The sequence below is a fragment of the Ornithodoros turicata genome, chromosome 4 (assembly GCF_037126465.1).
Source record: "Ornithodoros turicata isolate Travis chromosome 4, ASM3712646v1, whole genome shotgun sequence".
Taxonomy (NCBI): domain Eukaryota; kingdom Metazoa; phylum Arthropoda; class Arachnida; order Ixodida; family Argasidae; genus Ornithodoros; species Ornithodoros turicata.
The window spans coordinates 79,215,434-79,229,878 of record NC_088204.1 but is presented as its reverse complement, the minus strand read 5'-3'; the positions used below and the strand labels follow the sequence as shown (position 1 = coordinate 79,229,878).

At 44.8% G+C, this 14,445-nt stretch overlaps 1 protein-coding gene and 2 non-coding genes across 3 annotated transcripts; 2 read left to right on the top strand and 1 right to left on the bottom strand.

Annotated features, from left to right (window-relative positions):
* On the bottom strand, positions 1-12,585 carry LOC135392036 (poly(A)-specific ribonuclease PARN-like). Its single transcript, XM_064622656.1, has 19 exons — positions 12,401-12,585; positions 12,194-12,271; positions 12,007-12,074; positions 11,888-11,955; positions 11,710-11,791; positions 11,523-11,583; positions 10,978-11,131; positions 10,187-10,424; positions 9,835-9,969; positions 9,285-9,371; positions 9,149-9,224; positions 7,988-8,095; positions 7,835-7,904; positions 6,708-6,760; positions 6,527-6,613; positions 5,972-6,046; positions 3,897-4,098; positions 3,551-3,630; positions 1-187 (listed from the first exon to the last, which is right to left on the bottom strand). Exons 1-19 carry the CDS (start codon positions 12,417-12,419, stop codon positions 117-119), a joined length of 1,812 nt encoding a protein of 603 aa, XP_064478726.1. The 5' UTR covers positions 12,420-12,585; the 3' UTR covers positions 1-116.
* A 364-nt stretch (positions 12,586-12,949) lies between these two features.
* Trnap-agg (transfer RNA proline (anticodon AGG)) lies at positions 12,950-13,021 on the top strand. The gene has a single exon. It is a non-coding gene; the product is annotated as a tRNA-Pro (tRNA).
* Positions 13,022-14,166: 1,145 nt separating this feature from the next.
* On the top strand, positions 14,167-14,238 carry Trnap-agg (transfer RNA proline (anticodon AGG)). The gene has a single exon. It is a non-coding gene; the product is annotated as a tRNA-Pro (tRNA).
* The last annotated feature ends 207 nt before the right edge of the window (positions 14,239-14,445 follow it).

Below are 14,445 nucleotides of genomic sequence, written 5' to 3'. Positions count from 1 at the left end.
TGGAAGGTCAAAACCCATCATGAAACCATATGGTACATGACGTGATGTGTTTATTATGATATGAACATAAATGTGAACCGAAGAAATGGTGATGAAGTGGTTGATGAACTTGAAGTTCACACCCAGTCATCGTTTTCCTCAAACATGAGACTGGCGCTCACTTCCACCTTGTGGGATTGCACTGGCCCTGCATGAATTACGAGCGATAGGTTAACCAGCGCAGTCGTGTTTTTTTTCTTCGCAATCGGCTCCGTAACCCAACTGCTTAGCATACAAAATTGTTTTGTGCAAAAGAAAAGTGGAAAGAAACGAACAAAGAAAACATAAAGTGGGCAAGCTTGACGTCACAACAACCTTTTTTTTCAGCAGTTTTTTTTTTCATTTTTATTGAATGCCCATTAACAGCACAGAGGCCTACTTAAATGGTGCAATAACAATTCCATAAATGCGCTACAGAACTCATAACAGATTTTATTTTTTTTTTTGCATTGTACTATTTACCATTGGTCTAAAAGTCTTAATAGTAGAAAAATATCAGAATGTTCTCTGTAGATGATCAATCAGTGTAAGAGCCAGGTCATATACTCTGAAGACAGGAGGGTGTCGAAAGCGCCTTATGGGAGCATTGAAACTGAGTGATTCAACCAAACTTGGGCAATTCAAAATTCCATGCACAGTTTTATACAAAAATATGAGACAGTGCTTCTTACGTCTGAGTTCTAATGAATCCAAGTTACACTGCTTAAGAATTCTACTGTATTCGTAATGGTGCCGCCTCCTTAGCTACCTATCAAAGTAAATACGGATAAATCGCAGCTGAAAGAACATAATCAATACTATTCCGAGCCGCGGAGCAATATTCATGACCACGGTCGACGCCACAGTGGTCAGTTTATCAATTCGTTTTGTACACCCCAGCATTCTTCCACGTGCACTAAAATCTCGGCACACAGTATTTAAAGGAGCAGCGAAATCCTTCTCTCAATTTTTTTTGTTTTAGGTCAGGGCATGCTATGCGACCAATAATGTGAGCACTTGCGAAAGAACAATGTGTACAGCTGACCAGCAGTGCACATGCTAGTGGCCTCTAATCTCTCTAGAAACAATCAACTCCTTGAAAAAGAGTGTACCATATTTTCTCGATTATAAGACAACCTTTTTTTTTTTTCTTCAAAATCCAGTGTTCCAAAGTCGGGGGGGTCGTCTTGCATTCGAATATGCGAGCCACAACGAGGTCAGGGGATCAGCCAATAGCGCGGCGCGACCGATATCACGTGTTGCGGTGTCAGCGCGATGCAAATACGGCAATACGGACACAATGGGGACGGCATTCATTCTCCATTCACTGTCATGGTGTCAGTCTTCGGCGTTTGGACGAAAAAGTTAACACTTTCGCAAATGCAGCAACAATTTAGCGGTGGCAAGGTGGTTTCGAGTGTCGGAAATAAGTGTTACAAGGTGGCTAAAACAACAGGGAGAGATCAAGAATTGTACGAGCGCGGTGAATTTTGGACACTTCGTGCAATGTGCCTGACGACGTCATCATCGTGCACACTCGAAAGAAATATGCTTTGTCTAACTTTTTGGATGGAACGGAGGACAATGAGCTGCGTGTGGCTTGCACGGCTTGTGCAAGATACTCAAGAAAGTACTGCGCCATGCAAAAAAGTAGCTGAGTAGAGTACTGAGTACTCAACTTTGAAAAGTGTTTGAGCAGAATCTTAAATACTCACAAAAGTAACTAGCTACTTTTCCCCCCGATACTATCAAGTCACAATGCACAAAATTTACCGGCGAACAAATACAAACAAAGTGAAGATAAAAACAAATACTCGTCCGGATACCGTTGTATTTCCCTTCTTCATGCCCCCTCCTCGCCCTCCTCAGCAGACACCTCGCCCTATAATGTTGATCACGTGGATACCCGATACTGTGCCCAGAAGAGGAAGAGGAAGAAGAAGAAGAAGTGGTGGAGGAGGAGGAGGAGCCACACAAAATGAACATCAGCGACGAAGCCACCCTAAACTACATATACTATTGTTCTTATCAACTGTTCCTTTCAATTGTTAACATATGTAGCCACCCTCGCCAGTGAAGTACAAGAGTATATCGGAACATCTGAGATTAAATGCACGCACGTGTGAGTGGCATAGAGCACAACCAAGAAGCACGCAGTTAAAGGGGTTGCGAAAGGTTATCCCGGGTTTTCCGAGATAAATGTAAAAAAAATGGTGCTTTGTATCGACGTGAACCCGCATTGAAAATTTCACAGCGGGGAGGGTCACAGGAACAAAAAAAAATGGGTACCTCGGACACCGAAACTCGTGCGGCTCTGACATCACAGACGTCGCTGCCGCCAGTGAGGCAGTGCACGAGAGTTCCATGCTTACGGCTTCCAATGATAATGGTGATGATGGTGATGATGAAGATGGTGATTGGATTTTTGTGGCGCAAAAGCAACAAGCAATGGGAATGAACGCAACTCTGAGGTCTGTGACGTGCGCTTTGCACGGGCGGGCTTGTACGTCACTAAGTACGACACATACAAGTTTTTTTCCTCTGTGTTCTTGCTTGCAATATAATGCGTCCACGATGTAATGAACCACATCCATGAAAGTGTCTCAACCCCTATAATTTTTTTATCAATCTTCCAGACTCGCGAAAAAAGTAATTAACGCGAGCATCTTAGGAGTAACTTAAGAAGCGAGTACAAATTTCTTCCAAAAAAGCAACAACTTTATTTAATGAAGACGATTGGGGAGTTAAAGGAGCACAGAAGTCATTTTTAACACCCCGTTTTCTTTCTACAAAACGGTTAAGTAGGCCAGTAAAAAGCACCGTGAGAAGTAATTCGCCCCACAGAGCCGTAATTATCGCAGAAATTGAATTTAAAGTACGCCGCAAAAAGCGACCGTGTGCAATGGTGGTGTACCAGTGAGTACCATTACGCAAGAGCAGTACCAGCCTATGACCTTGCGCTGTTGCTACAGGGTCTGCGCTTGCTGATTGGTTCAGAGTGTCGTCTGCTAGTCAGCTGTTCAGGGCTCTGAAAATTCATCACCCACAGGGAAACTCCCGCGGGAAAATGAAATCCTCCATGCCCCTGGTCACCTTTTCAATTCCTAATGCCCCCCCCCCGAGGGAGCAGGTCTGCAGACTACAATAGAAGAACTCCCTCAGCAACTAAAAGAAAAAGACAGGTGCTGACCTCAAGTGACTGCGCAGAAGTTATGACATCATAAATCATCCCTCTCCTCCTCGTGGCACCCCAGGTGGTCGAGTCGAGAGTGAACGAGCGCGGCTGTGTCAAAACCTTTTATACTGTTCGGCAAATTGGCGCATATATTTTCATCGGACGTCTAAAAGTGAAAATATTTTGGATGGCCTTCTGTACTCCTTCAAGAGTATTTAAGTTAGAATGCTAAATACTCACTCTTAAAAGTATTTCAAGAAGTTACTCCCAAAAGTATTTAAGATAGAGTAACTCGAGTGGCATATGTAAGTTACGTACAAATCTGGTCCTATAACAAAAAAAAATTAAAAAACTCACCGTTTTTGCTTCCTTTCGTCAAAGGTGATTCGAGGGACGCACTGGACAATGAGACACAGGAGCCAGAGCTTGTGGAGGACCTACAACATCAGACGCTTTCTCAACCGCCCAAATGTTCGAACAATCAGGTGAAATACTCTCGCAGATGTCAAACGTGGCTCGAAAGATATCTTATCCCGCAGCACGGATAAAAAAAGCGGTCGCGAGTTATTTAATCAGACTGTTCTTTAATGCGGCACTTTAGCTCCGTAACGCACCACAGTTTGTACCGAATTTCTGGTAGCTCGCATCTAATTATCGAAGAGAGACAGACATTTCACATTTTTTGCACATTTCTAACGCTTACCCCGTGGAACTCCTGTCTTCCTCGCTGCGGGCTCTTTTGGCCGGTGGCTCTGCAGTTGCGCTGTCACTACCTGCGCTGTTTTCCGCAGGGTGCTGCGCTAGGCCCAGGGTCCTGGCATTAGCGTCCACGTATTTCGCATACGGATGCACTTGGTACATAGGGACACCACCGTCTTTGCGTGCCTTTGCCATGTCGGACAACACTGAAAAGAATACGGAACACGCTTACCCGTGGTTCATGCTCGCAACCATGGGCATCCCCGGGATTCTTTATGGGGAGGGGGAGCAAAGCACGCGACCAATAGCCACTAGGCAATAGTAAACTGTGAGTAAACTGGGGATCTTGGAGCTCCAGAGTGGATGCCAAGTCCCCCCTTGACCCCTCCTCCAAGTCCCCTCTTGGAACATCCACGCTTGCAACATTTTAAGGAAGTTAATCAAGTATGGCAGGCAAGCTGTACTTGTAAGATGAAACCAAGCAAGCTGCATGAGGTAACGTTGCTGTAGAGCTTGTTCAGTTTCCCAAACATCCTGTTTCTGCCGTGAGTGCATTTCCTAATTTGCGTAATTTTTCTGATTACCTTCGTGGTACCTCTACTTCAACGCATGTACGTATGAAGTACCGGCGACATACAAGTTTTCTCAATATTACGTTTGCACTGTTTGTGTGTTTATTAAATTTTTTTTTTTGTCCAGGCACAAAAATGCACTGCCTTTTGAATACTCACAATCAGTGGCGTATCTAGAGCTACCTGCGCCCATGGCAACATGGTTAACATGATCTCCTTGGGGATGCGTTTTCGTGTGGTCCGCACTAGGTTTCACACTACAACCTCTCTAATGGCGGGTGCTTTAGATCATTTATGAATGTGCCAGGTTGAGTACCCGACCTGGCACATTCACACCCGACCACATAATGGCGCCCCTGTTCACCTGGCGCCCATGGCACCTGTCCACACCTGCCACACCCTAGATACGCCACTGCTCACAATAACTTTCCCGTTCAAGTGATGCTCGACCAACGTGCATCCAGTGCCCTACGGTTACGCGGGAACTACATACTCAGGTCGGACACAGGTTGACTGGAGCATTACGCAAATGTTAAAAAATGGTGCCACGTTGCACGAAAAGCGGCACCATCAGCCTCGCTACATCTGCGGAAGTCTTTGATACATACAGGAAATCGTCAATGCTCAATATAGTGGAGGGTAGCAGGAGACCGAAGTTCGCAGAGCAGTGAGGGAATCAATTCCGCTGGGCTCGGGTTTTTCGGTAAGCCCGAGCCCGTGCAGTGCTCTAGTTGGTCCCACAACAAAGTAACTATCCTACGTACTCATATGTAGACCATGAAGTTTTCGGGTTTTATTTTTTTCCAAATTCGGGGGGTAAAATTCAGGTCAATCACTTGATGTCGAAAATTCATGCAAATTCGGGCGGAAAAATTACCATCAGACTGAATTTGGGGACAAATCGGGCTCTATTGTCGAACAAACGTTCGTTGTACAGCCTATCCAGAGCATCAGACGTTGAGATCAACCGTGTATTTTGTGAAAAATTAGTATGTAATTGCCGTGAGGTGCCTAGCTTAGGTGCAGTTTTGCGGGTAGAAATTGGGTTTAACCCTAAACCGGTGAACCTCGATTCGGGATGCAAATTCGGGGAAAAATCGGGTTTAACCCTAAAACTTCAGGGTCTACTCATGTGTGGCCCGCAACACATTTGGTCGTCTGCTACTGCCTGCAATGTTTGCTACTGTGAATCACACTTTTTCCCTTTCAAATATTTCCTCGCATTTCCGACTACCTTAAAATTAATGAGAGCCGTACATGCAACTGAGCGTGGTCTTCGTGCGAGGCAGCACCACTACCTTGCTATGTCTGCTGCAAATTTTGTAAATTTCTGTATAAGCAAAAACGAGGCCTTTGTAGGTCACTGCTACATTTTCGCTGCAGCGTGCAAGACCCACATTGGATACTGCGTCGAATTCCTTTTTGCTGTAAGAACGATAATCTGTGGCTTTACACCGCAAGACAACAACCATGGTCACATAACCGTAATACAGGTGCTCACACATACCTGTTCTGGCTCTAATGGAGTCTCTCACCCTGACTGCAGCTTCTGTGTGGCTGATCCATGTGACGTGTACATCACCTGCAGAAGTGCACATCTTCATGACAGTTCCTTCTTATTTGACTCCTTAGTGCAGGGAACGACATATGTACCACGTACATGATATGTGGACGTGTGTACCAAACATGTGACACAGTTAAGAAAAAGTACAGTGGGATAAACAGCACAAGAAACGACGAAAGGGTATGAAATGGTACAAAAAAGCCCCAATGCGAGCTACAGGTGACACGAGAAAGAATTCTTCGGGAATAAACGGTACAGGAAAGAACTACGGTGAAATAGAGGGAATAGGGAGCAACAACTAGGGAAATAAACGGTACAAAAAGTCAACAAGGACGAAAATTCCTACGTTCACCTCTGCACACTTGAAAGCCTAGCGAATCGTTGCAATTTTCGAGCACTGCCAATTTAGCAATTGCCCCTCGATCTAATAATATCGACGATAAAACGCAAAAGGATCTCGTGCTCCAAAATAACAGGTGCTCCGAGCCGGCAACTCACCATAAGGCATAAAGAGAGTCCTCAGGTCGTTGAGCTTCCACTCTTCGGGGAATGTCACATAAAACACGTTGCTTCTGTTTGGGACGACTGGTTCAAGGGGAAGAGAGGCAAAGAAATGGGATCAGAGCATGCACGAAGCGGTTTATCCAATAAACAGAGACAATGAAACAGTCAGCATTACCATTGACGCCATCCAAATTGATATAGTGCATGTCGTCCGACATAAAGTACACCCTAGAGAAAGAAAATATTACTGGTAACAAGTTCAATACCCTCAACTATTGCTGCTGAATAACTAGGGCCTGACTTTTTCGGGTTTTATTTTTGGCCAAATTCGGGGGGTAAATATCGGGTGATATTTTTCATTTCAAAATTCGGGTGTATTCGGGTTAAATCCCGTTACGGCATATTCTGTCGTCAGGAATTCGGGTGTATTAGGGTGATTTTTTTTTGTTTAATAAAAATTTGTCTTAACATGGAACTAATGTTTAGCAATGTTATCAAACTTTATTTTAATGCACGCTTACGAGTGTGACACGCGACCCGGATGTTTTCGGGTAGATTCGGGTTAAACCCGAATTTTACAGATTTTGTTTGGGGGGTAAATATCGGGCGGATACGGGTTTAACCCGAAAAAGTCAGGCCCTATGAATAACATACTGTAAAAGTGCTTTCTTTTGTGTGGAACAATCTTTTAATTTTTTGTGCACCCCTAAAAATAGCAAATTTCCAGGCGAATCGGCATTTTCGTAGTATAATTCTGCCTATATATAAACATATTTTGCGCTAACAAAAAAGGACTTCTGCAGTAAGTAATTATTATAAGACAACACTTATAACAAAAGCCTAAAGTTTTTGGGAAATATTTTTTTTCCAAATTCAGGGGGTAAAAATTGGGGGAATAAACATGTGCCCTAACTTGATGCGAATTTGGCTGAAAAACTTTCAGTACGCTAAATTTGGGGAGAAATCGGGCCCTATTACCGCAACGAACTGTACCGGTTTGGGACAAACAGTGATGTAATTGTGTCTGCTGCCAAACAAGCCAGTGCGTATTGCCACGGACATTTGAGTTAGGGCAATTTTCCGTGTAAAAATCGGGCTTAACCCGAAAGAGGCAACCTTCAATTCGGGGGGGGGGGGGGGGGGCAAATTCGGTGAAGAATCGGGTTAAACCCTAAAACTCCAGGCTCTACTTATAACAGAGAATGCAAGTCATGACAGGCCGTAGCTTCACAAGTTTTGTGGACTCTGCCAACACACCAGTCGGCTAACTTGCGCGACCAGTCGTGTGGCCGTCATAATTACTTGTTGAGATGGGATCGCAACACCGCACTGGTGGCGTTCAGCTCGGGATTGTCCCTCATCTTCTCGGGATCTGGAGGAACAGAAGAGAAACGATCAATTTACAAGACTGAGAGATCATACCGGGACCGGGACAGTGGCGGAGGAATCACTCACGGAGGCAGGAGATAAGGCCAAGGAGACAGAGACCTGTGGCAAAGGCGTCGTGGCCAGCGTCGTGGAATTTGAGACTAGATTCATCATAGCCGTAACCCGTACCGTGTTCTACAAGAACAATGCAGCAGTCTTAACTTTGTGTTTTTCTCCGTCGCAGGCAGAGTACCCCAGAGTACCCCCACCCCAAATTCTGTAGAACATAGTGCGAGAACCCTTACACTAAGCTACAGAGGGGGCTGCCACTTCGTCATCTGACTTGCTGTTAACAAGGTGGTCGGGACTCTCAACTGCGTGAGAGCCCTGTTAGCATTTAAAATTAAAAATTAAAATTGTGCGTCACAATAGCCAAAATCAGAAATTTAGAGCTTGCTCAGGAGACAAATATATCATTGTTAGGGCCTGACTTTTTCGGGTTAAACCCGTATCTGCCCGATATTTACCCCCTGAACGAAATCTGTAAAATTCGGGTTTAACCCGAATCTACCCGTACATGTGCCAACCAAAAACATCCGGGTCGTGTGGCACACTCATAAGCGTGCATTAAAATAAAGTTTGATAACATTGCTAAACATTAGTTCCATGTTAAGACAAATTTTTATGAAAAAAAAAAAAAAAATCACCCGAATTCCTGACGACAGAATATGCCGTAACGGGATTTAACCCGAATACAACCGAATTTTCGAATGAAAAATATCACCCGATATTTACCCCCCGAATTTGGCCAAAAATAAAACCCGAAAAAGTCAGGCCCTAGTCATTGTGTGTTGAAGAATATTGCTGTAACGGTGTCACGATATTGCGAAAACATGACGGAAATTTTGCCCCAATATCATATTTGTGTTGGGGAAACACGGTTCTAGTGCTGTCACAATGTTGCAGAAATGTTTTCCTGCAACGTTGTTGGAACAGATTTTCAAGAGGACATTCAGAACGCCTTTGTAGCCTGGTTAGGGTATAATCCAATCATTGTTTTGGGACCATATCTACTGCATGGTTAAATGATGGTGCATTAAGTTAACATATAGAATAAAAAGATCAGAGAATGGTAAAGTACAAACACTTAACAGGTTAAGTTCAAGGCACAATAAAAAACGTTCAACTAATGCACTATGGAAAACATCAGCAGTTGCGCAGCCATACAAACAATTAATCGATACTTACCCACGGTCGGAATACGGCCAGATTTTTCCTTAAGTTGCAACAAGAGCTGCCCTAGCGCGGTCGACTTGAATGACGGCTGAAACCAAGAACTGTTTTAACGGAGGAAAGTGTGCACAGCGACATAAACCAGCCTCACCATGTTAGCCGATGGAGACGACAAGACTTTTGTGTCTATCAGTGCTGGGAAGCACGCTTTCGACATTGCCTTAAATTCTTCGAAGTCCTGGGTGTAAGCGGATGAACGTATCAACATTGGACGAAACAAAAAGTTGAACTGAATCACCGTGTACAACTCAGGGGCGTATCTAGGGTGTGACAAGGGGGTACCTTTGCCCAGGGTGCAACCTAAAGGGGTGTGCAAGGCAAACAGAGTGAGAATAAACTGAGATTGACTTCAATGACATTACAGATCAGCCTATCATAGCAAAAAGTTTGGAAGGTTACACTACAGACGTCTCGTAGAGTCATCATTTAACGCATGTAAGCTTAAACTTGATTTACTTTATTTAATTGATACTTTATTTAATTGATTTATTGATACTTTATTTAAACTTTGATTTACACATATGGTAACGATAAGCTAGAGACGGGTGTCAGATGATTTGACAGGGGTGAGGTCACACTGCTTGCCATGGGCGCCGTTCTTCCTAGACGCGTCACTGATGCCACCGAGCTACTAAACTCACCCCAGGAAGGTCATCCACAAACTGGTCCAGCAGACGGATCAGATCCAACAGCATGTTGTGTCCAACGACCAGCTTCCCCGAGTGCGAAATCTTCTCCAGCACAAGCGAGAAGCCCTTCGAAATCTCTAGGGATTCCTGAGAAACGAAAAATTTGGGAGCGTACTCTCCGTCACAGGAGTCCGTAAGGTTCCGGGGCGTAGAGTTTACGGTTGGTGACTTTTAATCAACTTTATCTAATCGCTCTTATTAATTAATAAATTAGTCGTTATAATTTAATTTAACTGTCATTATTTTATCGATTCGACACCGCGTCAAACAATATGGAAAGACTTAAATCCCACGTCCTGCCTACCAACTCTGCCTTGTGTTTTTCTGCCAATTCGCGTTCCCTGGAGGCCGCCGAGAAACGTCTGGCAACCACGTGTCGCGCGTCCCCGCCTTGCGTCGTCTGCGTCTCCAGGTGTAAGACGCCCGCGTACTTGCTGAGCAACGTCTGGTAGATCAGTTTTCGTCGGTAAGCGTCGCAGTCGGGAAAGTGGAGCTCTTCCTCGGAGTCCCCGTGCATGCCCAGGAAGTCGGACGCAGATTTTCTGCAAGAGAGAAGGTATAGACCGGGTCCCCCAAACTCACCTCGGAAAAGCGTGCAATGAAGAAGGCCGCCACTAGGTACCCCACTGTTGCCGTTCCGGATCACTTCAGCGCGCTAAGTTTAGCGGCAAAATGTTTTTGTTGTTTCTGCGAATGAATCTAGTCTTTATATGTCCAAATAAAACGCGTATAACAACTTTCTGCGTCGTGTTTCACTATTTGGTCCCGTTTTTAAACGTGTTGAGCGATTGGAAGGATCTAGTGCACGGCTGCGTGCATCCCATAGCGTACCTGTCGTACCAGGCGCAGTCGTCCATTTCTCCTTCGGTGACTTGGCCTGGCTTGGATTGTGCTTCAACTGGATCTTTAGCGCGCTACAATCCAACACAAGCCAACGTCTCGTAACAATGGGGTATCTAAGGGTGGCCTCCGGCATTGCACACATCGGGATAGGAACAAATACATGGGAAAATGGCGACCTTGGGGGACCTGGTATAGACGTCGCACACATGTTTTGTTCCGTCTCCATCCGCACCGCAGAAAAACGGTACTTACAGGACGCCGTCGATGAACTCCCTGTGCTCGGCGGGAATGTCCGGTGCCGGGCCCTTGCACGGAGGCTTCCGCAGTTCCTGCAACTGGGTCTCTTGCCGTTCGTTGATGCCCGACAAGACCTTTTCCGCTTCTTTGGGCTTCAGGTAGCTCACGCCTAAGTGAGGCAGAAGGAACTGGGCAAAAATTTATCTGGCAACATCGTGTTCGTAACAACCGCTCGTCTCGGTAAAAGCGAGAACACAGGTACGCTCATACTTTTTGTATCACAGGGCTCTTAATCCTAATTTCTACGCCTCCGGACAGATTTTTTTTTAAAGAGGGATGGTTCCGTTCGTTGTACGTGACTTGGCTCAACTTCATCAGATTCTCCGTTTCTTTTTATTCAATGTTGGCACTGCGAACTGGCTACGGCAGCGTACAGACACAGACAGATGGGAGAGGAGGGTTAGTACACACCCTGGGCTGACTTCAGGGGTTGGACAATCTTTCGGAAAAACTGACAGAGCATTTACTACGGAGCAAATTTTTATCGAAAGAAACTGTACCGTTGATAAAAGCCTTGTTGAAATCGAACTGGTGATTACCGAGGAACTGCAATGAGGACGCCTGCATGAAAGACGGAACATAATTTTAGCAATCACTGCTGCCTTTGGAGAAGAAGACTTTCACGAAATGTCCAGACAAATATCAGAAATTCGAAAGAAAAAAAAAATCATATGGTGGCAGACTCACTTGATACTGAAAAATTCGTTCAGGCACGCCACGCAGTGCTAACCAAGGCCGGATGTAAAAACTGAAGGAGAGATTGCGATACCTGCGAGCACGAAAAACATCGTATGGAAGCTCCGAATATTATTGAAAAAAAAAAAAAAGGAAGAAAGAAGAAACGGTGTCACGTCTTAAAACTCACTTCTTATTTGACTTGTCATACTCGAATGTTGAAATGCCAACTTGGAGGACTTGAAATCCTAGGGCAGTCTAAACGAGAGGTCAGTATAAGTTCGCGTTCAACACAAGAATACAACTTACTTCTCGAAGTTTTGCGTAGTGTTCTTTCGGCGTGTCCAAACAGTGAACCGTACGCTTGGTGTGAAGTCCTGCACATTGTAAATTATGGTTTAGACGAACATAAACCCCGACGAGAACCCGTTTTGATTCGCTTCGTGCAGCGCAGAAAAAAAAAAAAAACGCTGCAACGAACCGGCCCAACCTATACCTGTGAACTCGCAGTCTATTGCAATAAATGACGCTGCCTCTATCGCTTTCTGTATGACTGGCAGCTCGTCCCTGAAGTCTGCAATGGAGTCGTTACATCGGTGTTATGTACGGTTACGTGTGAAATAAAGATGCAACAACTCGATAACTCCGATTGCACGTTGGGACAGCATGATAGAAGCCAGCAGCGTCTGCGCAAGACACTTACTCGAATCTGTCACTTCCATTGTAGCTACGCAGTGATGACACTGCCGTGCCGTGCTTCTTCTGGCTCAGTACTATTCAGCATTTAATATTTCATCGCGAATTTTCATTCCCGCCATCAAAACCGAGAGCACGATCCACGAGTCGGCAAGTCGGTTGCTTACCGTCTCTGCCGCTGCGTTACTCGGCGCGACGATCGCACCGCATTCGATATTCATCAATTTGTAAGGGCGTAACGTGTAACCCAGTTTTACGCCGTTGTATGATCTGCAACATCGATTATGAAAGCTGTGCAAAAGAGAGAAACAGTCAGACGGAGCGAAGAAAGCAGAGAGATAATTGATACTTGATACTCTGTAGCATGAAAAACAAGGGAAAGCTTGAAAACTGCAACTCTTAAGTGCGAAGGTGAGCAATGTGTGATTAGTTTTGCTTTCTTGCATTGTCCACGTAGGTAACATACGTCGAGCTTTTATTTTGTTACTGTAATTTTGTTCAATGTAACTTTCGTATGCATTCGGTTAAATATCATATTAAGAGAAGCAAATTTCGTGGCTCGTTGGTCTAGGGGTATGATTCTCGCTTAGGGTGCGAGAGGTCCCGGGTTCAAATCCCGGACGAGCCCAATTTTTTTTTCATTTGCATTGTGATTAATTTTTACTATTGATCTCGAGCATTTCCTCTCTTGCTTGTTGGTAACTTCAACATGGCACAGTGTTGACGCAGCAAACTGGCGGACGAAGGCAACGCACCGAAATTTTCAAGTGCTGTTGTCGATGCCCATTGTCCAGATTCTTGTTTTTCCCCTTCACCACGTACTCTGCGCTTTTAACCCTCTTCATGACAAACTGTCTTTGTGTTCGGCGTAAACGTAAACATCAAACTCCCATAGATTAGCGAATTCAAACAACTCACGGAAAACAGGCGTTGACGCCAGGAAGACCCAGGTTCGATACCGGGCGTCTTTTTCCTGGTCGTTGTTTGAAAACTGTTTTGTGTTCTCTGCCTTTCCCAAATTGTTGGCACATTTCTGCGAGTTGTGCTAAGTTGCCCACAGTGCCAGTCCGGAGAAAGAAGTACTTTCATTTTAATTACTTTCAATTACAATTTAATGCATTTCAATAAATTTTAATTACATTAATCACCTTTAATGAATGTTTGACTCTATACGGAAAACATGAAAACCGTCAGTGAATACTTCTTCCACGAATTTTGGAAAGGAGCCACGAACCTCCATAGATTCCACCCCAGACCCCACCCCCAGCAACCAGCACGTCAGCAGCCGTTGTGCCCTCCTACCTCCTCTCACTCCTTCACACGTAGACATACAAAGTCCGCCAATCGCGGCAGCCAGCCAAGATGTCAGCCAATCGTTGCAGACGATGTTGAAAGCCAGGCTTTCTGTGGCTTCCAGTGGGTGCCTATGCGGTTCATGGCGACTCGTTTTCATAGCTACGACCGTATGAAAGTAACGACGTGATTGGCTAAATTCAAGCGATCAGGTTTTGTCTCTAGGTGACGTTGTCTGTGGTGAGGAGCAATGTTACTTCTCAAAGCTAATTATTATTGCGATATTTCCGCTTCACATAGAAACACAATAGGTTTTCGTTATAAATAAGAAGCATTGACCGCGGACTTGAATAACACAAGCATTCTGCAACTATCAGTGTTTGCGTTTATTTATTTATTTAGTTATCTTTCTTCTTCTTCTTCTTTTTTTTTTTTTTTTTCATAGTTTCTCGATTCCGAGGGACAAGATCGTCCCCACGTGGCTCGTTGGTCTAGGGGTATGATTCTCGCTTAGGGTGCGAGAGGTCCCGGGTTCAAATCCCGGACGAGCCCACATGGTTTTTCTTTTTTTGTTATCAATTGTCTTGCCTTCTTCTTGTTCCTTCTCGGAGACTCGCTGCTGTTTCTGGTTCCACATGTGTTGTCCGAGCAACAGAACACTCACAAGATGTTTGTGTTTTCTGTGTTGTTCAGGCTCTTGGCCGTGTCGTACCCCGGCTTTCTACGTCATTGCAGTATTTTTCTGTTTGCCTCTGGAGC

Coding starts and splice junctions, on each gene's coding strand:
- LOC135392036 (XM_064622656.1), bottom strand. Junction 12,075..12,193: donor AATAGACTGCGAGTTCACAG/GTATAGGTTGGG, acceptor TACAATGTGCAG/GACTTCACACCAAGCGTACG. Junction 11,132..11,522: donor CAACAAGGCTTTTATCAACG/GTACAGTTTCTT, acceptor TGCCTCACTTAG/GCGTGAGCTACCTGAAGCCC.